We start from the raw sequence: 27,418 nt of genomic DNA, 5'->3' as shown, positions 1-27,418 counted from the left end.
CTGACATATTCAGCATGAGCATTCTTGATTTCATTGCATAATTTCCTGAAATCTGGGGGATATCTAGACTCATCCCTCACCAGATTACTGCCAAAAATCTCCTCCAACTGGGAATTCCAGCCCCTCTCCAAACGATTCAAGGCCTCCATGATTCAGCAAAAACAATAATAGTAACAAAAACCAGTCCTTCAGACATCAATACAATCAGTAAACACGATGTGGGATGTGCTGTAGCCCTGAAAAAGACCAAAAGACGGTCATGTCAACACAGCATCAACCACAGAACTGGGCAAGCACTATCAACCACGCAATAATACAATACAGTACTGAGTATTGAGTGTGCAGTAAGGAACTCAAAAGTATGTACAGAGGTTATATATAAAGCACTAACATATAGACAGCACTGTACAATAGAACACTAGAAAAAAAAAACTACACGGGGCATTACAGCTTTAGAAAATGGTACACAATATAATTATAAAACAATAAACAACGGGGCTACAATGTAGGGAACAATATAGCAGACAAGTCACTGATTTCATTTAGTCGCAGAGAAGAGCACACTGGGAGGAGGGCCCTGAGAAACAAGCTTACATTCTATGGTATTGGGGGAAAAGGACACATAAGAAGATTAGAAGATTACGTCTAAAAGAGAAGGTTGGAGCTGTAAGGTAATGTGTAAATAATGGTGAAAAAGTGGGTCTTTAAGGCCTAATTTTAATAATTTGTCTTTGTAAAAATTAAAAATATATTATACTAATTTTTTGATCGCTGTGTACTTTGACATAGGTGGTAATGGATTTAATGCAAATGGAGTACTTGGAGGAACAGGAGTATTTGGAGGTAATGGAAAAATATTAGGTATTATTTATTCCAAAGAGAAAATATGAGCAGGAAATACTACAATTTGAACTATAACTTGGACCTAAAATCTGTAGGATTGATTTACTGATTGGTTTACGTGGAAGCTATCATCAAGGTGTGAGCTTCTAAAAGATTATTAATAGCCAACAATCTAGGATGTTTTCTCAATTTATTTGAGACTTTTTTTCCCCTTCCTTTCTCATCTTTTTCTTGTTAAAAACTGCTATAATTTGGTGACCTAACTTATAATTTAAATATGCCTGTAATAGAATGCTTTCCTTTGTTAGCCTAAATTGAACAATTTGTTTATGTAAAATTGAATTAGTATAATATGCTCAATTTGTTGTTGACTAAGTACTTAAAAATAGATAGTAGTCAAATTGAAACTGAAGGAGTACAAAGAATAGGAGGACTGAATGTAATTGTAATGTATTCGGTATGATTTTTTTCATAGGAAAAAGAGGGAGCAGATCATGTAAAAATGTTACCCACAGCTTGAACCTTATAGCCACAAATAGCTGCAGCCTCTGCAGTTCTATGACTTGTTGTAGAATCTCTGCTACTTAACACGTTCCCATTCACATACATTTAACACAAGTCACTGATTTAATTTAGTAGCAGGTAAGAGCACACTGGGAGGAGGGCCCTAAAAAACAGGCTTAAGGTCTATGGTATTGGGGCAAAAGGACACATAAGGGGGGTAAAGTGTATGTGTAAGAGAGGAGGTTGGAGCTGTAAAGATGTTGGGTAAACAATGGTGAAAAAATAGGTCTTTAAGGCCTAAGTTTAATAATTTGTCATTGCGAAAATTAATATTATATTATGATCATTTTTTTAATTACTGTGCACTTTACCATAGGTGGTAATGGATATACAGGAAATGGAGCATTTGGAGGAACAGGAGAACTTACAGGTAATGGACTGATATTAGGTATAATTTAATACATAGGGAAAAATGAGCAGAAAATACAAAAATGTAACCTGTAACGTGGAACTAAAATCTGTAGGCTTGATTGACTCATTAGCTTATCTGGGACTGGAAGCTATCACCAAGATGGGAGCTTCTAACAGATTATTAATAGGCAACAATCTAGGTTATCTTTTAGATTTACTTGAGATTATTTTTCCTTCCGTTCTCATCTTGTTCTTGTTAAAAACTGCTATAAACTGGTGACTTAACTTATAATTTAAATATGCCTGTAAAATGGTGCTTTCCTTTGTTAACCTACATTAAATAATTTGTCTATTTAAAAATCAATTATTTTGATATGCTCAAATTGTTGTTGACTGTGTACATTAAAATAGGTGGTAGTCAAATTGAAACTGAAAGAGCTCAAGGAATAGGAGAACAGACAAGAAATGTAACATTACTAGGTATGATTTGTTTCATAGGAAAAAAGGGAGCAGATCATGTAAAATGTTACCCACAGCTCGAACCTCATAGCCACAAATAGCTGCAGCCTCTGCAGTTTGATGACTTGTTGTAGAATCTCTGCTTTTAACACTTTCCTATTCACATAAATTTAGCACACAAGTCACTGATTCCATGTAGTGACAGAGAATAGCACACTGGAAGGAGGGCCCTGAGAAAAAGTCTTAGAGTCTATATTATGGGGGAAAGGGACACATAAGGGGGTAAAAGTGTACTTATAAGAAAGGAGTTTGGAGCTGTAAAGAACAATGATAAAAAAATGGGTCTTTAAAGAGAACCCGAGGTGGGTTTAAAGAATGCTATTAGGACACATAGGCTGGTTTTGCATATTATCACCAGCCTCTGTGTCTGTGCTGTGTCTCCCCAGGCCCCCCTGCGCTCTGCTGTCCCCATAAAAAAACGCCATGATAGCGACATGCACCTTGGCGCTTGCTGACTTTTTACCTTAATGCTGCGTGTCACCGCTGCTCCCCCGCTTCCTCTATAGCCCCGCTCCCTGCCTGCGCCCCTTCCCTCCAATCAGCTTACAGAGGTGTGGAAGGAAGGGATGCCGGTGGGGAGTGGCGTTATAGAGGAGGCGGGGGAGCGGCTGTGATAGGCAGCATTATGGTAGACAGCCAGCTAGCGAGAATTGGCATGTCACTAGCATGGCATTTTTTATGGGGAACAGCAGAGCGCAGGGGGGCCTGGAGGGATACAGTACAGATACAGAGGCTGGTGATAGTATGCTGAACCAGCCTCTGTGTCCTAATAGCATTCTTCAAATCTACCTCGGGTTCTCTTTAAGGTCTAAGTGTAACAAGTTGTCATTGTGAAAATTAATATTATATTATGATCATTTTATTAATCACTGTTTACTTTAACATAGGTGGTAATACATTAACTGGAAATGGAGTACTTGGAGAAACAGGATTACTAACAGGTAATGGAGCAAAGGTTGCTTCAGGGATCAGGAAAGATCTCTAGAAGTTAAAACTGACATTGAAAATGAAATGAACATTTTTAGTGATTAAGCAGTGTAACTTTACGGTACTTCCTCTGTGAATTATTATTAAAGGTTGTATATAAAACACTAACATATTAGGCAGCACTGTAAAATAGAACACTAGAAAAAAAACTACACGGGGCATTACAGCTTCAGAAAATGGTACACAACATAATTATAAAACAATAAACAACGGGGCTAAAATGTAGGGAACAATATAGCAGACAAGTCACTGATTTCATTTAGTCGCAGAGAAGAGCACACTGGGAGGAGGTCCCTGAGAAACAGGCTTACATTCTATGGTATTGGGGGGAAAAGGACACATAAGAAGATTAGAAGATTACGTCTAAAAGAGAAGGTTGGAGCTGTAAAGATGTTTTTGTAATTTTAATAATTTGTCTTTGTGAAAATTAAAAATATATTATGCTCATTTTTTGATCGCTGTGTACTTTGACATAGGTGGTAATGGATTTAATGCAAATGGAGTACTTGGAGGAACAGGAGTACTTGGAGGTAATGGAAAAATATTAGGTATTATATATTCCAAAGAGAAAAAATGAGCAGGAAATAATACAATTTGACCTACAACTTGGACCTAAAATCTGTAGGATTGATTTACTGATTGGTTTACGTGGAAGCTATCATCACGGTGTGAGCTTCTAACAGATTATTAATAGCCAACAATCTAGGATGTTTTCTCAATATATTTGAGACATTTTTTCCTTCCTTTCTCATCTTTTTCTTGTTAAAAACTGCTATAATTTGGTAAAATTGAATTAGTATAATATGCTCAATTTGTTGTTTAAAATAGATAGTAGACAAATTGAAACTGAAGGAGTACAAGGAATAGGAGGACTGAATGTAATTGTAATGTATTAGGTATGATTTGTTTCATAGGAAAAAGAGGGAGCAGATCATGTAAAAATGTTACCCACAGCTTGAACCTTATAGCTACAAATAGCTGCAGCCTCTGCAGTTCTATGACTTGTAGTAGAATCTCTGCTACTTAACACTTTCCCATTCACATACATTTAACACAAGTAACTGATTTAATTTAGTAGCAGGAAAGAGCACGCTGGGAGGAGGGCCCTAAAAACAGGCTTACAGTCTATGGTATTGGGGCAAAAGGACACATAACGGGGATAAAGTGTATGTGTAAGAGAGAAGGTTGGAGCTGTAAAGATGTTGGGGAAGCAATGGTGAAAAAATAGGTCTTTAAGGCCTAAGTTTAATAATTTCTGCATGCCTCTGCTTCCTTCCCTCTTTTGCACCAATACCCTAGACCGTAAGCCTGTTTTTTAGGGCCCTTTTCCCAGTGTGCTCTTACCAGCTACTAAATTGAATCAGTGACTTGTGCTAAATGTATGTGAATGGGAAAGTGTTAAGTAGCAGAGATTCTACTTACAGTCATAGAACTGCAGAGGCTGCAGCTATTTGTGGCTATAAGGTTCAAGCTGTGGAAGGTAAAGTGTATGTGTAAGAGAGAAGGTTGGAGCTGTAAAGATGTTGGGGAAGCAATGGTGAAAAAATAGGTCTTTAAGGCCTAAGTTTAATAATTTGTCATTGCGAAAATTAATATTATATTATGATCATTTTTTTAATTATTGTGCACTTTACCATAGGTGGTAATGGATATACAGGAAATGGAGCATTTGGAGGAACAGGAGAACTTACAGGTAATAGACTGATATTAGGTATAATTTAATCCATAGGGAAAAATAAGCAGAAAATAAAAAATGTAACCTGTAACGTGGAACTAAAATCTGTAGGCTTGATTGACTCATTAGCTAATCTGGGACTGGAAGCTATCACCAAGATGGGAGCTTCTAACAGATTATTAATAGGCAACAATCTAGGTTATCTTTTAGATTTACTTGAGATTATTTTTCCTTCCGTTCTCATCTTGTTCTTGTTAAAAACTGCTATAAACTGGTGACTTAACTTATAATTTAATAATGCCTGTAAAATGGTGCTTTCCTTTGTTAACCTACATTAAATAATTTGTCTATTTAAAAATCAATTTTTTTGATATGCTTAAATTGTTGTTGACTGTGTACATTAAAATAGATGGTAGTCAAATTGAAACTGAAAGAACTCAAGGTCAAGGAATAGGAGAACAGACAAGAAATGTAACATTATTAGGTATGATTTGTTTCATAGGAAAAAAGGGAGCAGATCATGTAAAATGTTACCCACAGCTTGAACCTTATAGCCACAAATAGCTGCAACCTCTGCAGTTCTATGACTTGTTGTAGAATCTCTGCTTTTAACACTTTCCTATTCACATAAATTTAGCACACAAGTCACTGATTCCATGTAGTGACAGAGAATAGCACACTGGAAGGAGGGCCCTGAGAAACAGGCTTACAGTCTATGGTATGAGGGAAAAGGACACATAAGGGGGTAAAAGTGTACTTATAAGAAAGGAGTTTGGAGCTGTAAAGAACAATGGTAAAAAAATTGGTCTTTAAAGAGAACCCGAGGTGGGTTTAAAGAATGCTATTAGGACACATAGGCTGGTTTTGTATATTATCACCAGCCTCTGTGTCTGTTCTGTGTCTCCCCAGGCCCCCCTGCGCTCTGCTGTCCCCATAAAAAAGCACCATGATAGCGACATGCACCTTGGCGCTAGGTGACTTTTTACCTTAATGCTGCGTGTCACCGCTGCTCCTCCGCTTCCTCTATAGCCGTGCTCCCCGCCTGCGCCCCTTCCCTCCAATCAGCTTACAGAGGTGTGGAAGGAAGGGATGCCGGTGGGGAGCAGGGGAGGAGGCAGGGGAGCGGCGGTGTTAGGCAGCATTATGGTAGACAGCCAGCTAGCGAGAAGGTGCATGTTGCTAGCATGGCATTTTTTATGGGGAACAGCAGAGCGCAGGGGGGCCTGGAGGGATACAGTACAGATACAGAGGCTGGTGATAGTATGCTGAACCAGCCTCTGTGTCCTAATAGCATTCTTTAAATCCACCTTGGGTTTTCTTTAAGGTCTAAGTGTAACAAGTTGTCATTGTGAAAATTAATATTATATTATGATCATTTTATTAATCACAGTTTACTTTAACATAGGTGGTAATACATTATCTGGAAATGGAGTACTTGGAGAAACAGGACTACTAACAGGTAATGGAGCAAAGGTTGCTTCAGGGATCAGGAAAGAACTCTAGAAGTTAAAACTGACCTTAAAAATAGAATCAATTTTTTAAATTGAATAAGCAGTTTAATTGTACTGTGCTTCCTCTGTGACTTATTATGAAAGGTTATATATAAAGAGGCTAAACAAGACAAGTAGTTCCCTCAAAGACCGCACTACTCATCAATAAATAGTAAATTTATCATCTTTATTCAAAAATATACATAAAATCAATTAAAAACAATTGGAAGCCATGCAACACAGGAATAAAGTATAAATAAATAATATACATATAATATATGGGTGCTAATCAATAACACTGTCCATAAAACACAATGATACTGGTAAGGTGCAATAGTCAATAGGTAAAAAACTACTGATAAATTGAATAAACGCACAAGGCAAGGCAATCTGACCAACCACGTGATGAATCGAAAATGATTGTGCAAAGAAAAGCCCACAGAGGGGTCAAGGAAGGAATATAAAGTGCAGAGTGCAAAAACAGGAACAGCGTCACCGCGCTGGACAAGGGTGTGCAAAGAAGCATAAACAAGTGTTGAGTGCAAAGAAGACAGTGTGCCCGCTGACAGGGTCGGGCTGGGACACTAAGGGCCCACCAAGGAAGTTTCAGCCTGGGGCCCCCCCCCGATCCCCTCCTCCTCGCCACCCCCCCCCCCCCCCCCCCATTTTGGGCTCACATACACATGTACTCTAGAAATTTTGCATGAGTTTATGGTAGGGAAAAGATTGTGAGCACTTCTGAGGACAGTCTCCAATAGGGATATGTCCACATGCGGCGCGCGCAGCGCGCCGCAGCGAAAGTAAATGGGTGTCACCACGCACTGGAACATCGGCGTGGTCACGATGAGTCATGGGCAGACTTAAAAAAAAAAAAAAACACAACATAAGTAGCGGTGTTATTCACAGAGATTAGGTCCGACCAGATACATTTTAGATAAAATATTCAAGTAGTTACATGCCTCATGATAATTCATCAAGTAGTCAAATCGCAGCAGATTTTCCGACAAAATGCAATCAGGTTGGCGGCTGATACCCCCACAAAATGCAATCAGATTGGCGGCAGATACCCCCCAAAATGCAATCAGGTTGGTGCCAGATACCCCCCCCAAAAGTGGGCAGCAGTGACCAGAAAATCGTAATGTGGGCAGCAGACACCTGAAAATCGCAATGTGGGCAGCAGTGACCAGAAAATCGTACTGTGGGCAGCAGACACCAGAAAATCGTAATGTGGGCAGCAGACACCTGAAAATCGCAATGTGGGCAGCAGTCACCAGAAAAGCGTAATGTGGGCAGCAGACACCTGAAAATCGTAATGTGGGCAGCAGACACCAGAAAATCGCAATGTAGGCAGCAGTGACCAGAAAATCGTAATGTGGGTAGCAGTCACCTGAAAATCGTAATGTGAGCAGCAGACACCAGAAAATCGTAATGTGGGCAGCAGACACCTGAAAATCGTAATGTGGGCAGCGGACACCAGAAAATCGCAATGTAGGCAGCAGTGACCAGAAAATCGTAATGTGAGCAGCAGACACCAGAAAATCGTAATGTGGGCAGCAGACACCTGAAAATCGCAATGTGGGCAGCAGACACCTGAAAATCGCAATGTGGGCAGCAGTCACCAGAAAATCGTAATGTGGGCAGCAGACACCTGAAAATCGCAATGTGGGCAGCAGACACCAGAAAATCGTAATATGGGCAGCAGACACCTGAAAATCGTAATGTGGGCAGCAGACACCAGAAAATCGTAATGTGGGCAGCAGACACCTGAAAATCGCAATGTGGGCAGCAGTCACCAGAAAATCGCAATGTGGGCAGCAGACACCAGAAAATCGTAATGTGGGCAGCAGACACCTGAAAATCGTAATGTGGGCAGCAGTCACCAGAAAATCGTAATGTGGGGAGCAGACACCTGAAAATCGTAATGTGGGCAGCAGTGACCAGAAAATCGTAATGTGGGGAGCAGACACCTGAAAATCGTAATGTGGGCAGCAGTGACCAGAAAATCGTAATGTGGGCAGCAGTGACCAGAAACCCCCCTCCCTCACCTAGGGGCCCCCCCTCCAGAATTGCAGCCAGCGGCAAATAATCACTTACCAGCATGACGGAGATGAGATCCGTAGCTCTGCGTGCCGCTGGCTGGTCTGCTCTCTGCTTCCTGAACTGACTGTCCAATCACGCTCTCGCAGTACTTCCTGCGAGAGCGTGATTGGACAGTCAGTTCAGGAACCAGAGCAGACCAGCCAGCGGCACGCAGAGCTATGGATCTCATCTCCGTAACTCATGCCGTTAAGTGATTCTTCCCCGCTGGCTGCAATTCTGGAGAGGGGGGGGAGCGCGGAAGGGGGGCCCCTAGGTGAGGGAGGGGGGGGGGAGGCTTCCGCCCCTCCCCGCCGATCTGTGCACAATGTCCCCCCTTCCTGCGCTTAGCCCCCCTCCTTTTTAGCACTGGGGCCCCCAGGAGGCGGGACGGCCGGGGCCCACCGATGGGACCATTGGTGGTTCGGTGGGCCTGTCCGAGGCTGCCCGCTGACCAGTGAGCTAAGCTTACCAGGAAAATATCAATAGGACAGATGAAGCATGGCATCCAGGGACGTGCCGTCGCGATTCGCCGCTCTCCGAGATGTGGCGGCTTCTACCGGGCATAAACTTACTCTGAAATCCCTCGGCTATATACACGAAAGAGCCTAAGTGGGCGGGCCAATAGATACAACTATCAAATCACGTTGTGCACGGCCGCGCACAAACAGGGGAGGTTCCACAGCGCTGATCAGCGCTATGTCAGTTCCCCCTCCTGCCACCTAAGGATTATGGGAATTGTAGTGCCGAGGAACAGAGGAGAAAATGAATAAAGAGATGAATACGGCTGAGAAAAGCCGCTATAATTAACCATATGTAGTAGCAAAGCTTATATTACAAAAAACATTTACAAAATCAACCTATAATTATCAAAAAATGACACAAATAATAATTACAATGAATATAAATGTATAAATGCCTAAAGGACAAGCAAATGTCGCCACCATGTGGCCGAAGCATAGTAGAACACTAATCACTATGAAACATACAAAGTATCAAATTCAATACACTGCTGGTTTATACAATAACAATTCCAGCAATAAATATAGAGGTCGAATCATCGGAGAACTCGCTAGAAGGCCCACACAAGGAGAAATATCAATCATCTCTGTTATCCAGGAATACCGCTGTACGTCTCAACAGGGAAGATATGATATACTGAAGTCCTAAAGAAATAAATACAAATCCATGTAAATATGAAAAAATACATATTCATTTTAAATCAGTAGCCCAAATAACGGGTCAAAAAGGAGGCCCAACAGTAATCAAGAGTAAATAGTCAGGTGATAAATAAATATGGAATCCAAAATTGATAAGTACAGAAGGCAACAACCCAAAGAGCAACCAGAGGACTACTCACATATCCTCTGTAGCTTATAAGACGCCACTCAGAGCCACAATATTAATAGTACAGGGAGCAAGATGAGATATAAGAAAAACCTGTGTTCTATGTTAAAGATGGAACCACAGACAAAACACGTGAAACGTGCACCGAACAGGGGAGAGGAGGTCACTCACCTTTGACCCCCAATCCACCTAAATAACACACCACACTCAGTGTAAAAACCCCAAGAAAGAGAAGTCTTCGTTCAGACCTACCGGTGACTTGGACCCCAGATCATAAATCCACTTGGTTTCTTGTCTCAATAAAGAAGACACTACGTTACCACCCCTGGAAGACACAAAAACATGTTTAGGACCACATACTGTCCAACCCATAACATTTCCCCCATGGGCTTTGAGTGCATGATCAGCAATTGGGGTCAGTATCTTTCCCTCTGCAGCATCCCTCTCGGCCAAACGAATGGTCGAGAGGTGCTTTTGTATTCGCGTTTTAAGTTTGTTTTTGGTTTGACCAACATAATATAGATTGCAGGGACATCTAAGTAGATACACCACTGCCTCCGTTTGGCAATTGATAAACTCATTAATGCGGTGCACCCTATTGGTCCGAAGACTCTGAACCTCCTTTGTTGGTGTCATAAGTTGGCAAATGTTACAGCGGCCACACGGGTAACTCCCCTTTACTCCATGGCCTATATTAGATTTCCTCTGAAAATGGCTCCTACATAACTGATCCTTTAAATTTGGGGCCCTTTTGGCCGTCAGAGATGGTCTATCCGTGATATAATTCTTCAACACTGGATCAGTGTGCAGAATTGGCCAATATTTAGACAACACCTTCCTCAGGTCACTCCAACATGTGTTAAAAGGTGTACACATCCTTACTAGGTTATCAGTTTTTCTTTTTTTACCATACAATAAATCCTCCCTTCTCGAATGTAATGCTCTCTGATAGGCCTTTTTTATAGAATCCTTTGGGATATCCCCTCTGCAAGAATCTTTCCTCCAAGTCGGCAGCTTGTCGCTTGAATTCCTGATCATCTGAACAGTTTCTTCGCAGTCGCAAAAATTGGCCCATTGGAATATTGTTTTTTAACTGTGTAGTGTGGAAGGAACCATAATGTAACAGCCCATTTACTGCTGTGGACTTCCGAAATAGCGTACTTCCAATCTGACCGTTCTCTGTAAAGTAAAGATGTAAGTCTAAGAAATCCACTGAATCCTTTGAGAAATTTGAGGTCAAAACAATATTTTTATCATTATCTCCCAACTTGGAAATGAACTCTCTCGCAAGATCTTCGGGCCCCTCCCACAGTATCAGAATGTCATCAATAAAACGGTACCACCCCAGTATGTTGGGGTGGTATCGTTCCATGGTGGGGCCCCATACCAACTCTCTCTCCCACCACCCCAAAAACAAATTTGCTATGGCAGGAGCACACTTGGCGCCCATAGACACACCGTGTGTCTGTAGGTAAAATTGGCCGTCAAAGGTAAAAAAGTTGTGAGCCAATACAAATCCCAAGAGATCAATCAAAAACAAATTAAATTCAGCCCTACCTGTAGTGGTCGTAGATAGAAAATATTGCACAGCCCGACAGGCGTCCTCATGATGGATGTTAGTATAAAGTGATTCTACGTCCAAAGAAACAAACATAGTGCCTAAAGGAACAGAAATATGGTTAAGTTTTGAGATTAAATCTAAGGAATCACGTACATAGGAATCCAACGTTGTTACATGTTCTTGAAGAAAAAAATCAAGGAAACTACATGCTTTCTCAATGAGGCTCCCAATACCCGAAACTATTGGGCGGCCTGGAGGCTGATTCAAGTTTTTGTGTACCTTCGGTAATAAATAGAAGGTGGGAATTACAGGTTCCCTGGTTATAAGGTACAGTCTTTCTTTCTGAGAGATTATCCCCTTCTCCTTCGCATCATCCAAAAGGTGGTTCAGGATGTTTTTAAAATGACCTGTAGGATTCCCAGGTAAACGTCTGTAGTATTTTTTATTACCTAGTTGTCTTCCCACCTCCTTGATGTAATCCTGTACTGGCCACAAAACAACATTGCCCCCCTTATCTGCTTCCCTGATAACAAATTCCTCTCTCTCACTTAGGGCCATATCCTATTCAAGGTGATAAGTAGCTTGCAGATGCGAGCTACTTATCACCTTGCCATCGCGCGAGGATTACCGGCAAATCCTATTGCCCATATCCTTCGCGCGATGGCCGATCGTTAGAGAGCATTACTCAGGCGAAAGCCTGAGCGATGCTCCCTTTTACCGAGCGATGGGGAGTGAGGTTTACGCTGTGGTGCTGTCCATCAGCACCACGGCCTCACTCCCCACACATGCGCACTCGCCCGCCGAACATCGCAGACATCTTCCGCCGCAGCATCTGGGGGTCTCCTTTAATAAGGAGACCCCCAGAGCTCCCCGTCGGGTCGCAGCACAGTTTAGAAGCCCCTGCGCAGCTCTGCCGGGCTCCCCTGTCATACGTACCGCCGCCGATCACCCGCCGCCTCTCGCCGCAAAATCCGTCACGTAATTACAGTGTATCTAACACTGTAATTACTGTGCGCATAGAAGGAGCCCGGGCAAAGCATCTTTGAATCTGCAGCCGGGCTCCCCATTTGTCCACTGTCTGAGCCATTTTATTGGTTCAGACAGCAGACCAATGGGGAGCCCGGCTGCAGATTCAAAGATGCTTTGCCCGGGCTCCTTCTATGCGCACAGTAATTACAGTGTTAGATACACTGTAATTACGTGACGGATTTTGCGGCGAGAGGCGGCGGGTGATCGGCGGCGGTATGTATGACAGGGGAGCCCGGCAGAGCTGCGCGGGGGCTTCTAAACTGTGCGGCGACCCGATGGGGAGCTCTGGGGGTCTCCTTATTAAAGGAGACCCCCAGATGCTGCGGCGACGACGTGCGTTAGCTAGTTTAGACCTGCTTTTTGCAGGTCTAAGCTAACGCTCATGTCTGCCGGGAAGCATCGCTTCCCGGAGACATGATAAGGGTAATTGGATTCTGTGTTAAGAACTCGCTGGGCGATTATATCGCCCAAGCGAGTTCTTTTCCGCCTGGGGGGGTCTAAAGTTTAATTAGATTAGGCGATGCCCCCATCGCCTAAGTTAAGAACTCGCCAGTGCTTAGCGCTGGCGAGTTCAGCAATAGAATATGGCCCTTAGTTCTTTAATGGCCTGGTGTTCCTCTTTACTTAAATTAGGCACATGAAATTTCTGTACATTGATTTGTTCAATATCTTTTACTACCATGTCAAAGAAGATTTTTATAGCAGGAACAAGCGTCAAATTAGGCAAAAAAGTGGATCGTGGTCTGAACTTACCCCTAGACATAGATGGATTCTCGCTTGAGGATGTACCACTCTCGTTCTCATTTAAAAGGTCCATCAAGTCTGTTAGGACCTGTCTGTCATTGGTGTCCAGCAAATCAATGGCCTCTTGCGTTCTCAAGTCTAATTCCCCACTTTCACGATGGTACATCCGCTTCAATGCTAATCTCCGACAAAAAAGATAAAGGTCCTTAACCACTTCAAAAATGTCCATATTTCTCGTTGGTGAAAAACTAAGGCCTCTTTGTAATACACTTTCTTGGGCTGGGGTCAGGTGACAATCTGTTAAGTTAATAATCTGCAATTCATTGGTCCCTTCCATTATTCTGGGCTCACATGCAATTTCCTCCTCTTGTTGGTATTGTCCCCGGGGCTGTCTATCCCTCTTTCTTTTAAAAGCGAGGCCGCCCCTTCTGCCTCGCTTTCTGTGTCCAAAAAATCTGTACTAGACTCTGACACTGCTGTGTACTGTGGAATGCCAGGTGTAACAAAATTGGGATCCCCATTTCTAGGTTTCTTCTGTTTTCTCGGTCGTCTAGGGTAATCATACCCTTGACCCTTCCTATTTCCTCGGTGTTTCCACCAAAAGGCTTTACCAGATGTATAATCGTTCCTATCACATATTAGTTTGTTCTTTTTGCCTTCAATGGTATTTTTTTCTACTTGCTGCACATCCTTACTGAGTTGATTGAGAAAGGGCTGTACAAACCTAGCACTATCAAACTTGTTTAGCTGGATTAATAATTTATTAATCTTCTCCCTTAATTTAGGCAGTAACTCCTTATCGTGTTTTAGCAACATGTCTATGATAATAATAGAACATCTTCCTAGACCAAGTTCCCAGTCTTTCTTTTCTTGTTCAGTGACCTCCCAGGAGGGAAATATTTGGACCCTCAGGCCTCTGGGAAAAATACCCTCCCTCTTGTAGTTCTCCAGACTGTGGACATTCCACCAGAGTCTGACATATTCAGCATGAGCATTCTTGATTTCATTGCATAATTTCCTGAAATCTGGGGGATATCTAGACTCATCCCTCACCAGATTACTGCCAAAAATCTCCTCCAACTGGGAATTCCAGCCCCTCTCCAAACGATTCAAGGCCTCCATGATTCAGCAAAAACAATAATAGTAACAAAAACCAGTCCTTCAGACATCAATACAATCAGTAAACACGATGTGGGATGTGCTGTAGCCCTGAAAAAGACCAAAAGACGGTCATGTCAACACAGCATCAACCACAGAACTGGGCAAGCACTATCAACCACGCAATAATACAATACAGTACTGAGTATTGAGTGTGCAGTAAGGAACTCAAAAGTATGTACAGAGGTTATATATAAAGCACTAACATATAGACAGCACTGTACAATAGAACACTAGAAAAAAAAACTACACGGGGCATTACAGCTTTAGAAAATGGTACACAATATAATTATAAAACAATAAACAACGGGGCTACAATGTAGGGAACAATATAGCAGACAAGTCACTGATTTCATTTAGTCGCAGAGAAGAGCACACTGGGAGGAGGGCCCTGAGAAACAAGCTTACATTCTATGGTATTGGGGGAAAAGGACACATAAGAAGATTAGAAGATTACGTCTAAAAGAGAAGGTTGGAGCTGTAAGGTAATGTGTAAATAATGGTGAAAAAGTGGGTCTTTAAGGCCTAATTTTAATAATTTGTCTTTGTAAAAATTAAAAATATATTATACTCATTTTTTGATCGCTGTGTACTTTGACATAGGTGGTAATGGATTTAATGCAAATGGAGTACTTGGAGGAACAGGAGTATTTGGAGGTAATGGAAAAATATTAGGTATTATTTATTCCAAAGAGAAAATATGAGCAGGAAATACTACAATTTGAACTATAACTTGGACCTAAAATCTGTAGGATTGATTTACTGATTGGTTTACGTGGAAGCTATCATCAAGGTGTGAGCTTCTAAAAGATTATTAATAGCCAACAATCTAGGATGTTTTCTCAATTTATTTGAGACTTTTTTTCCCCTTCCTTTCTCATCTTTTTCTTGTTAAAAACTGCTATAATTTGGTGACCTAACTTATAATTTAAATATGCCTGTAATAGAATGCTTTCCTTTGTTAGCCTAAATTGAACAATTTGTTTATGTAAAATTGAATTAGTATAATATGCTCAATTTGTTTTTGACTAAGTACTTAAAAATAGATAGTAGTCAAATTGAAACTGAAGGAGTACAAAGAATAGGAGGACTGAATGTAATTGTAATGTATTCGGTATGATTTGTTTCATAGGAAAAAGAGGGAGCAGATCATGTAAAAATGTTACCCACAGCTTGAACCTTATAGCCACAAATAGCTGCAGCCTCTGCAGTTCTATGACTTGTTGTAGAATCTCTGCTACTTAACACGTTCCCATTCACATACATTTAACACAAGTCACTGATTTAATTTAGTAGCAGGTAAGAGCACACTGGGAGGAGGGCCCTAAAAAACAGGCTTACAGTCTATGGTATTGGGGCAAAAGGACACATAAGGGGGGTAAAGTGTATGTGTAAGAGAGGAGGTTGGAGCTGTAAAGATGTTGGGTAAACAATGGTGAAAAAATAGGTCTTTAAGGCCTAAGTTTAATAATTTGTCATTGCGAAAATTAATATTATATTATGATCATTTTTTTAATTACTGTGCACTTTACCATAGGTGGTAATGGATATACAGGAAATGGAGCATTTGGAGGAACAGGAGAACTTACAGGTAATGGACTGATATTAGGTATAATTTAATACATAGGGAAAAATGAGCAGAAAATACAAAAATGTAACCTGTAACGTGGAACTAAAATCTGTAGGCTTGATTGACTCATTAGCTTATCTGGGACTGGAAGCTATCACCAAGATGGGAGCTTCTAACAGATTATTAATAGGCAACAATCTAGGTTATCTTTTAGATTTACTTGAGATTATTTTTCCTTCCGTTCTCATCTTGTTCTTGTTAAAAACTGCTATAAACTGGTGACTTAACTTATAATTTAAATATGCCTGTAAAATGGTGCTTTCCTTTGTTAACCTACATTAAATAATTTGTCTATTTAAAAATCAATTATTTTGATATGCTCAAATTGTTGTTGACTGTGTACATTAAAATAGGTGGTAGTCAAATTGAAACTGAAAGAGCTCAAGGAATAGGAGAACAGACAAGAAATGTAACATTACTAGGTATGATTTGTTTCATAGGAAAAAAGGGAGCAGATCATGTAAAATGTTACCCACAGCTCGAACCTCATAGCTGCAAATAGCTGCAGCCTCTGCAGTTTGATGACTTGTTGTAGAATCTCTGCTTTTAACACTTTCCTATTCACATAAATTTAGCACACAAGTCACTGATTCCATGTAGTGACAGAGAATAGCACACTGGAAGGAGGGCCCTGAGAAACAGTCTTACAGTCTATATTATGGGGGAAAGGGACACATAAGGGGGTAAAAGTGTACTTATAAGAAAGGAGTTTGGAGCTGTAAAGAACAATGATAAAAAAATGGGTCTTTAAAGAGAACCCGAGGTGGGTTTAAAGAATGCTATTAGGACACATAGGCTGGTTTTGCATATTATCACCAGCCTCTGTGTCTGTGCTGTGTCTCCCCAGGCCCCCCTGCGCTCTGCTGTCCCCATAAAAAAACGCCATGATAGCGACATGCACCTTGGCGCTTGCTGACTTTTTACCTTAATGCTGCGTGTTACCGCTGCTCCTCCGCTTCCTCTATAGCCCCGCTCCCTGCCTGCGCCCCTTCCCTCCAATCAGCTTACAGAGGTGTGGAAGGAAGGGATGCCGGTGGGGAGTGGCGTTATAGAGGAGGCGGGGGAGCGGCGGTGATAGGCAGCATTATGGTAGACAGCCAGCTAGCGAGAATTGGCATGTCACTAGCATGGCATTTTTTATGGGGAACAGCAGAGCGCAGGGGGGCCTGGAGGGATACAGTACAGATACAGAGGCTGGTGATAGTATGCTGAACCAGCCTCTGTGTCCTAATAGCATTCTTCAAATCTACCTCGGGTTCTCTTTAAGGTCTAAGTGTAACAAGTTGTCATTGTGAAAATTAATATTATATTATGATCATTTTATTAATCACTGTTTACTTTAACATAGGTGGTAACACATTAACTGGAAATGGAGTACTTGGAGAAACAGGATTACTAACAGGTAATGGAGCAAAGGTTGCTTCAGGGATCAGGAAAGAATTCTAGAAGTTAAAACTGACCTTAAAAATAAAATCAATTTTTTAAATGAATAAGCAGTTTAATTGTACCGTACTTCCTCTGTGACTTATTATGAAAGGTTATATATAAAGCACTAACATATTAGGCAGCACTGTACAATAGAAAACTAGAAAAAAAAAACTACACAGGGCATTACAGCTTTAGAAAATGGTACACAACATAATTATAAAACAATAAACAATGGGGATAAGATGTAGGGAACAAAATAGCAGACAAGTCACTGATTTCATTTAGTCGCAGAGAAGAGCACACTGGGAGGAGGTCCTTGAAAAACAAGCTTACATTCTATGGTATTGGGGGAAAATGACACATAAGAAGATTAGAAGATTACGTCTAAAAGAGGAGGTTGGAGCTGTAAAGATGTTGTTTAAATAATGGTGAAAAAGTGGCTCATTAAGGCCTAATTTTAATAATTTGTCTTTGTGAAAATTAAAAATATATTATGCTCAATTTTTGATCGCTGTGTACTTTAACATAGGTGGTAATGGATTTAATGCAAATGGAGTACTTGGAGGAACAGGAGGACTTGGAGGTAATGGAAAAATATTAGGTATTATTTATTTTATAGAGGAAAAAATGAGCAGGAAATACTACAATTTGAACTATAACTTGGACTTAAAATCTGTAGGATTGATTTACTGATTGGTTTATGTGGAAGATATCACCAAGGTTTGAGCTTCTAACAGATTATTAATATCCAACAATCTAGGGTGTGTTCTCAATTTATTTGAGACTTTTTTCCCCTTCCTTTCTCATCTTTTTCTTGTTAAAAACTGCTATAATTTGGTGACCTAACTTATAATTTAAATATGCCTGTAAAAGAATGCTTTCCTTTGTTAGCCTAAATTGAACAATTTGTTTATGTAAAATTGAATTAGTATAATATGCTCAATTTGTTGTTGACTATGTACTTTAAAATAGATAGTAGTCAAATTGAAACTGAAGAAGTACAAGGAATAGGAGGACTGAATGTAATTGTAATGTTATTAGGTATGATTTGATTCATAGGAAAAAGAAGGAGCAGATCATGTAAAAATGTTACCCACAGCTTGAACCTTATAGCCACAAATAGCTGCAGCCTCTGCAGTTCTATGACTTGTAGTAGAATCTCTGCTACTTAACACTTTCTCATTCACATACATTTAACACAAGTCACTGATTCAATTTAGTAGCAGGTAAGAGCACACTGGGAGGAGGGCCCTAAAAAACAGGCTTACAGTCTATGGTATTGGGGCAAAAGGACACATAAGGGGGATAAAGTGTATGTATAAGAGAGGAGGTTGGAGCTGTAAAGATGTTGGGTAAACCATGGTGGAAAAAAAAGGTCTTTAAGGCCTAAGTTTATTAATTTGTCATTGCGAAAATTAATATTATATTATGATCATTTTTTTAATTACTGTGCACTTTACCATAGGTGGTAATGGATATACAGGAAATGGAGCATTTGGAGGAACAGGAGAACTTACAGGTAATAGACTGATATTAGGTATAATTTAATCCATAGGGAAAAATGAGCAGAAAATACAAAAATGTAACCTGTAACGTGGAACTAAAATCTGTAGGCTTGATTGACTCATTAGCTAATCTGGGACTGGAAGCTATCACCAAGATGGAAGCTTCTAACAGATTATTAATAGGCAACAATCTAGGATGTTTTCTCGATTTATTTGAGACTTTTTTCCCCTTCCTTTCTCATCTTTTTCTTGTTAAAAACTGCTATAAACTGGTGACTTAACTTATAATTTAAATATGCCTGTACAATGGTGCTTTACTTTGTTAACCTACATTAAATAATTTGTCTAGTTGATAATCAATTATTTTGATATGCTTAAATTGTTGTCGACTGTGTACATTAAAATAGGTGGTAGTCAAATTGAAATTGAAAGAGCTCAAGGTCAAGGAATAGGAGAACAGACAAGAAATGTAACATTATGAGGTATGATTTGTTTCATAGGGAAAAAGGGAGCAGATCATGTAAAATGCGACCCACAGCTCGAACCTCATAGCTGCAAATAGCTGCAGCCTCTGCAGTTCTATGACTTGTTGTAGAATCTCTGCTTTTAACACTTTCCTATTCACATAAATTTAGCACAAAAGTCACTGATTCCATGTAGTGACAGAGAATAGCACACTGGAAGGAGGGCCCTGAGAAACGGTCTTACAGTCTATATTATGGGGGAAAAGGACACATAAGGGGGTAAAAGTGTACTTATAAGAAAGGAGTTTGGAGCTGTAAAGAACAATGGTAAAAAAATGGGTCTTTAAAGAGAACCCGAGGTGGGTTTAAAGAATGCTATTAGGACACATAGGCTGGTTTTGCATATTATCACCAGCCTCTGTGTCTGTGCTGTGTCTCCCCAGGCCCCCCTGCGCTCTGCTGTCCCCATAAAAAAACGCCATGATAGCGACATGCACCTTGGCGCTAGCTGACTGTTTACCTTAATGCTGCGTGTCACCGCTGCTCCCCCGCTTCCTCTATAGCCCCGCTCCCTGCCTGCGCCCCTTCCCTCCAATCAGCTTACAGAGGTGTGGAAGGAAGGGATGCCGGTGGGGAGCAGGGGAGGAGGCAGGGGAGCGGCGGTGTTAGGCAGCATTATGGTAGACAGCCAGCTAGCGAGAAGGTGCATGTTGCTAGCATGGCATTTTTTTATGGGGAACAGCAGAGCGCAGGGGGGCCTGGAGGGATACAGTACAGATACAGAGGCTGGTGATAGTTAGAGATGGGCCGAACCTCCGATTTTAGGTTCGCGAACCCTGTTCGCGAACTTCCGTGAAAGATTCGGTTCGCGAACAAGTTCGCGAACAAGTTCGCGAACCGCAATAGACTTCAATGGGGGGAGGCGAAAAATGATAGAAAACATGTTTCAAAAGCTCTAATACCTGGAGCCACACCTAATTGAGTGAAATACACATCACTGCTGAAGGACCCACCCTCCCTCCTCCAAGCAAGGTCCTTTATACCATTTGCCTACCTACACTAATTAGTTATGGGACAGCTGCTACACACTCTGCTAGGGAGATTTTAATTGGTCTCCCTCCTCCCTCCACCCTTCACGCTTCAACCTATTCCCTCCTACCTCCTACCGGAGGGAGGAGGGTCTCTTCTGGCAGGGAATTATACTATTTTAAAAGCCAGTATACATCATACCATAGCTGGGAATCAAACCCAGATCTCACTGTGCAGTGGACACGTCACCCTAAGCACTGTACCACTACAGTAGTAAGTGAAGCTAGCCTAAAATGTACCATTAATGCTCAATGCAATAGAACCATTAGGTTGCTTAAAGGAGAACTGTAGTGAGAGGTATATGGAGGCTGCCATATTGATTTCCTTTTAAGCTATACCAGTTGCCTGGCAGCCCTGCTGATCTATTTGGCTGCAGTAATAATAATAATAATCCAAACATTTGTATAGCGCTTTTCTCCTGTCAGACTCAAAGCGCTCAAGAGCTGCAGCCACAGGGACATGCTCAAGAGGCCACCCTGCAGTGTTAGGGAGTCTTGCTTTGAACTCCTTACTGAATAGGTACTTGACCTAGCCAGGATTTGAACCCTGGTCTCCCATGTCAAAGGCAGAACCCTTAACCAGTACACTATCCAGCCACTGTCGTGTGAATCCCACCACAAACAAGCATGCAGCTAATCTTGTCAGATCTTACAAAAATGTCAAACACCAGATCTGCTGCATGCTTGTTCAGGGTCTAGGGCTAAAAGTATTGGAGGCAGAGGATCTGCAGGATAGCCAGGTAACTGGTATTGCTTAAAAGGAAATCAATATGGAAGCCTCCATATACCTTTCACTACAGTTCTCCTTTAAAGGGAACCTTAACTGAGAGTGATATGGATGTTTCCTGTAAACAATACCAGTTGCCTGGCAGTCCAGCTGATCTTTGTGACTGCAATAGTGGCTGAATCACACCCTGAAACAAGCATGCAGCTTGTTTTCAGGCCAGCAATTTCAGGCCAGCAATTTCAGGCCAGCAATTTCAGGCCAGCAATTTCAGGCCAGCAATTTCAGGCCAGCAATTTCAGGCCAGCAATTTCAGGCCAGCAATTTCAGGCCAGCTTCAGTTGGTATAGTGGATAGTGTGCTTGTCCACCATACAGTGAGACCCAGGTTCAAATCCCAGCCAATGTGAGTTGGCTTTTATGCTAAAAATCCTTAAAGGGAACCTAAACGGAGAAGGATATGGATTTTTCCTTTTAAAATAATACCAGTTGCCTGAATCGCCTGCTGATCCTGTGTCTCTAATACTTTTAGCCACAGCCACTGAACAAGCATGCAGATCAGGTGCTCTGACTGAAGTCAGACTGGATTAGCTGCATGCTTGTTTCAGGGTGTGATTCAGCCACTATTGCAGTCACAAAGATCAGCTGGACTGCCAGGCAACTGGTATTGTTTACAGGAAACAGCCATATCACTCTCAGTTAAGGTTCCCTTTAAATGAGAACTGTAGTGAAAGGTATATGGAGGCTACCATATTGATTTCCTTTTAAGCAATACCAGTTACCTGGCTATCCTGCAGATCCTCTGCCTCCAATACTTTTAGCCCTAGACCCTGAACAAGCATGCAGCAGATCTGGTGTTTGACATTTTTGTAAGATCTGACAAGATTAGCTGCATGCTTGTTTGTGGTGGGATTCACACGACAGTGGCTGGATAGTGTACTGGTTAAGGGTTCTGCCTTTGACATGGGACACCAGGGTTCGAATCCTGGCTAGGTCAAGTACCTATTCAGTAAGGAGTTCAAAGCAAGACTCCCTAACACTGCAGGGTGGCCTCTTGAGCGTGTCCCTGTGGCTGCAGCTCTTGAGCGCTTTCAGTCTGACAGGAGAAAAGCGCTATACAAATGTTTGGATTATTATTATTATTACTGCAGCCAAATAGATCAGCAGGGCTGCCAGGCAACTGGTATAGCTTAAAAGGAAATCAATATGGCAGCCTCCATATACCTCTCACTACAGTTCTCCTTTAAGCAACCTAATGGTTCTATTGCATTGAGCATTAATGGTACATTTTAGGCTAGCTTCACTTACTACTGTAGTGGTACAGTGCTTAGGGTGATGTGTCCACTGCACAGTGAGATCTGGGTTTGATTCCCAGCTATGGTATGATGTATACTGGCTTTTAAAATAATATAATTCCCTGCCAGAAGAGACCCTCCTCCCTCCGGTTGGAGGGAGGTGGGAGGAGGGAGACCAATTAAAATCTCCCTAGCAGAGTGTGTAGCAGCTGTCCCATAACTAATTAGTGTAGGCAGACAACTGAGTCAAATGGTATAAAGGACCTAGCTTGAAGGGCGGGTTCTATAGCATTGAAAGCAGTGTGTTTGACAATAACATGTCTGCTGACAGTGAAATGGAGGGTAAAAATTTTGCTTTATAGAGCGAACCAAGCGAACCAGGCGAAGCGAACTTCCGCAAACGTTCGCCTGCAACACCCGCACGCGAACCACCGAAGTTCGCACGAACCCCGTTCGCCGGCGAACCGTTCGGCCCAACTCTAGTGATAGTATGCTGAACCAGCCTCTGTGTCCTAATAGCATTCTTTAAATCCACCTCGGGTTCTCTTTAAGGTCTAAGTGTAACAAGTTGTCATTGTGAAAATTAATATTATATTATGATCATTTTATTAATCACTGTTTACTTTAACATAGGTGGTAATACATTAACTGGAAATGGAGTACTTGGAGAAGCAGGACTACTAACAGGTAATGGAGCAAAGGTTGCTTCAGGGATCAGGAAAGAACTCTAGAAGTTAAAACTGACCTTTAAAATAAAATCATTTTTTAAAATGAATAAGCAGTTTAATTGTACCGTACTTCCTCTGTGACTTATTATGAAAGGTTATATATTAAGCACTAACATATTAGGCAGCACTGTACAATAGAACACTAGAAAAAAAATACACAGGGCAGCTTTAGAAAATGGTACACAACATAATTATAAAGCAATAAACAATGGGGATAAGATGTAGGGATCAATATAGCAGACAAGTCACTGATTTCATTTAGTGGGAGAGAAGAGCACACTGGGAGGAGGGCAATGAGAAACAGGCTTACAGTCTATGGCACTGGGTGAAAAGGACACATAAGAGGATTAGAAGTTTACGTCTAAGAGAAGAGGTAGGAGCTATGAAGATGTTGTGTAACTAAAGGCTAAAAATTGGGTCTTTAAGGCCTTAGTTTAATAATTTGTCATTGTGAAAATGAGAAATATATTATGCTCATATTTTGATCGCTGTGTACTTTGACATGGGTTGTAGCAGGAAATACAAAAATTTGACCTATAACTTGGGCCTTAAATCTTTAGGATTGATTTACAGATTTTTTTACACTGAAGCTATCATCAGGATGTGAGCGTCTAACAGATTACTATTAGCCAACAATCTAGGATGTTTTCTCAAATTATATGAGGGTTTTTCCCTTCCTTTCTCATCTTTCCTTGTTAAAAACTGCTATAAACTGGTGACCTAACTTAAAATTTAAATATGCCTGGAAAATAATGCTTTCCTTTGTTAGCTTACATTGAATAATTTGTTTATGTAAAACTGAATTAGTATTATATGCTCAATTTGTTGTTGACTGTGTACCTTGAAATGGGTGGTTGTCAAATTTAAAACTGAAAGAGTTCAAGGAATAGGAGGACTGACAGAAAAAGTAATGTCATTAGGTATGATTTGTTTCATACAAAAAAGAGGGAGCAGATCATGTAAAAATGTTACCCACAGCTTTAACCTTATAGCTACAAATAGCTGCAGCCTCTGCAGTTCTATGACTGGTTGTAGAATCTCTGCTACTTAACACTTTCCCATTCACATAATTTTAGCAGATAAGTCACTGATTGCATGTAGTGGCAGAAAAGAGCGCACTGGGCGGAGGGCCCTGAGAAACAGGCTTACAGTCTATGGTATTGGGTGAAAAGGACACATAAGGGGGTAAATGTGTACGTGTAAGAGAAGATTGGAGCTGTAAAGATGTTGGGTAAACAATGGTGAAAACATTGGTCTTTAAGAACGAAGTTTAATAAGTTGTCATTGTGAAAAGTAATACATTAACTGGAAATGAAGTATTTGGAGAAACAGGATTACTTACAGGTAATGGAGCAAAGCTTGCTTCAGGGATCAGAAAATAATTCTAGAAGTTAAAACTGACATTGAAAATGAAATGAACATTTTTAATGAATAAGCAGTTTAACTTTACGGTACTACCTCTGTGAGTTATTATTAAAGGAATACTATCGATTCTCATATTTTTTTCAATTGACACAGGAATTGTTTGGGAAGTGCTGCTAAGTACTGGTGTATACATTTTAGTAGCAACTTCATTGTTTACTGTTCTCAAAATACATTCAAACTTTACTGACGCCAAAACTGACCGCTGACTGAGCCATGAGGAGAGGGGAAATTCCCCTCACACTTGATCAGTTAACTCTATGTGTAGTTCTGTGTGTGACAGAGAAGAGAGCTCCCAACAGCTGCAGCTCCTGTGTCCTGTGTTTCTGACTGAAATGTCTGAAGAGAGCAGAGGAAATGTAATTAATTCTCACAGCTTTGATATGTTTGATATTTGCTTTCTGTAGTCTGATATGCAACTCTGGCTGTGCATTGAAGTAGACACCCCTTCTGCAATTGATTTGTCCCAATATAGCTAAATCCTACCCTCAATAAATTACAGCTTTTGCCTCTGATATTTAACATGAAAAGTAGGGAAATGTTTACACAGCTACTTAGACAATATTTGCACACTGTAATTTTAGAACACTTGGGTATCGATAGTATTCCTTTAAAGGCTGTATATAAAGCACTAACATATTAGTCAGCACTGTACAATAGAACACTAGAAAAAAAAAACTACACGGGGCATTACAGCTTTAGAAAATGGTACAAAACATAATTATAAAACAATAAACAACGGGGCTAAGATGTAGGGAACAATATAGCAGACAAGTCACTGATTTCATTTAGTCGCAGAGAAGCGCACACTGGGAGGAGGGCCCTGAGAAACAGGCTTACATTCTATGGTATTGGGGTGAAAAGAACATAAGAAGATTAGAAGTTTACATCTAAAAGTTGAGGTTGGAGCTGTAAAGCTGTTGTGTAAATAATGGTGAAAAAGTTTAATAATTTGTCATAGTGAAAATTAAAAATATATTATGCACATTTTTTGATCGCTGTGTACTTTGACATAGGTGGTAATGGATTTAATGCAAATGGAGTACTTGGAGGAACAGGAGGACTTGGAGGTAATGGAGAAATATTAGGTATTATTTATTCCAAAGAGAAAAAAATAGCAGGAAATACTAAAATTTGACATATAACTTGGACCTAAAATTTGTAGGATTGATTTACTGATTGGTTTACGTGGAAGCTATCATCAAGGTGTGAGCTTCTAACAGAATATTTATAGCCAACAATCTATCATGTTTTCTCAATATATTTGAGACTTTTTTTTCTCTTCCCTTCTCATCTTTTTCTTGTTAAAAACTGCTATAATTTGGTGACCTAACTTATAATTTATATATGCCTGTAAAAGAATGCTTTCCTTTGTTAGCCTACATTGAACAATTTGTTTATGTAAAGTTGAATTAGGATAATATGCTCAATTTGTTGTTGACTATGTACTTTGAAATAGATAGCAGTCAAATTGAACCTTAAGGAGTTCAAGGAATAGGAGGACTGAATTGAATTGTAATATTATTAGACATGATTTGTTTCATAGGAAAAAGAGGGAGCAGATCATGTAAAAATGTGACCCACAGCTTGAACCTTATAGCCACAAATAGCTGCAGCCTCTGCAGTTCTATGACTTGTTGTAGAATCTCTGCTACTTAACACTTTCCCAATCCAATCACATACATTTAGCAAACAAGTCACTGATTTAATTTAGTGGCAGAGAAGAGCACACTGGGAGGAGGGCACTGAGAAACAGGCTTACAGTCTATGGTATTGGGGGGAAAGGACACATAAGGGGGTAAAATTGTACATGTAAGAGAGGAAATTGGAGCTGTAAAGATGTTGGGTAAACAATGGTGAAAACATGGGTCTTTAGGGACAAAGTTTAATATGATGTCATTGTGAAAATTCATATTAAATTATGATCTTTTTATTGATTACTGTATACTTTGACATAGGTGGTAATACATTAACTGGAAATGGAGCTCTTGGAGAAACAGGAGTACTTACAGGTAAAGGAGCAAAGCTTGCTTCAGGGATCAGAAAATAATTCTAGGAATTAAAACTGACCTTGAAAATGCAATGAAAATGTTTTAGGAATAAGCTGTTAAACTATACTGTACTTCCTCTGTAAGTTATTATTAAAGGTCATATAAAAACATTAACATATTAGGCAGCACTGTACAATAGAACACTAGAAAAAAAAACTACACGGGGCATTACAGCTTTAGAAAATAGTAAACATCATAATAATGAAACAATAAGCAGCGGGGCTACAATGTAAGGAAACATATAGCAGAAAGCCACTGATTCCATGTAGTGGGAGAGAAGAGCACACTGGGAGGAGGGCCCTGAGAAAAATGATTACAGTCTATGGTATTGGGGGAAAATGCGTCTAAGAGAGGAGTTTGTAGCTGTAAAGACGTTGTGTAAATAATGGCTAAAAAGTGGGTCTTTAAGGCCTAAGTTTAATAATTTGTTATTGTGAAAATTAAAAATATATTATGCTCATTTTGATCACTGTGTACTTTGACATAGGTGGTAATGGATTTAATGCAAATGGAGTATTTGGAGGAAAAGAAGCACTTGGATGTAATGGAGAAATATTAGTTATTATTTATTCCAAAGAGAAAAAATGAGCAGGAAATACTAACATTTGACCTATAACTTGGACATAAAATCTATAGGATTGATTTACTGATTGGTTTACATGGAAGCTATCAAGGTGTGAGCTTCTAACAGATTAATAATAGCCAACACTCTAGGATGTTTTCTCGATTTATTTAAGCCT

At 40.4% G+C, this 27,418-nt stretch overlaps 1 protein-coding gene across 50 annotated transcripts in view; it reads left to right on the top strand.

The window, feature by feature from the left end:
* Positions 1–27,418, top strand: part of LOC137521919 (fibroin heavy chain-like) — a 387,111-nt gene that overhangs the window by 105,465 nt on the left and 254,228 nt on the right. For 46 of the 50 annotated variants that reach the window (XM_068241809.1, XM_068241813.1, XM_068241800.1 and 43 more), the window contains 14 exons: positions 790–843; positions 1,724–1,777; positions 3,165–3,218; positions 3,741–3,794; positions 4,904–4,957; positions 6,345–6,398; positions 14,948–15,001; positions 15,882–15,935; positions 17,323–17,376; positions 17,932–17,985; positions 18,868–18,921; positions 23,111–23,164; positions 25,644–25,697; positions 26,586–26,639. In XM_068241809.1, the coding sequence (XP_068097910.1) occupies positions 790–843; positions 1,724–1,777; positions 3,165–3,218; positions 3,741–3,794; positions 4,904–4,957; positions 6,345–6,398; positions 14,948–15,001; positions 15,882–15,935; positions 17,323–17,376; positions 17,932–17,985; positions 18,868–18,921; positions 23,111–23,164; positions 25,644–25,697; positions 26,586–26,639 (756 nt within the window). The remainder of the gene's footprint in view (positions 1–789; positions 844–1,723; positions 1,778–3,164; positions 3,219–3,740; positions 3,795–4,903; positions 4,958–6,344; positions 6,399–14,947; positions 15,002–15,881; positions 15,936–17,322; positions 17,377–17,931; positions 17,986–18,867; positions 18,922–23,110; positions 23,165–25,643; positions 25,698–26,585; positions 26,640–27,418) is intronic. The other 4 variants (XM_068241840.1, XM_068241823.1, XM_068241824.1 and 1 more) reach the window with 3 other exon arrangements.

The sequence above is a fragment of the Hyperolius riggenbachi genome, chromosome 6 (genome assembly GCF_040937935.1).
Source record: "Hyperolius riggenbachi isolate aHypRig1 chromosome 6, aHypRig1.pri, whole genome shotgun sequence".
Lineage (NCBI taxonomy): Eukaryota > Metazoa > Chordata > Amphibia > Anura > Hyperoliidae > Hyperolius > Hyperolius riggenbachi.
This window is presented reverse-complemented; position numbering and strand designations above follow the sequence as displayed.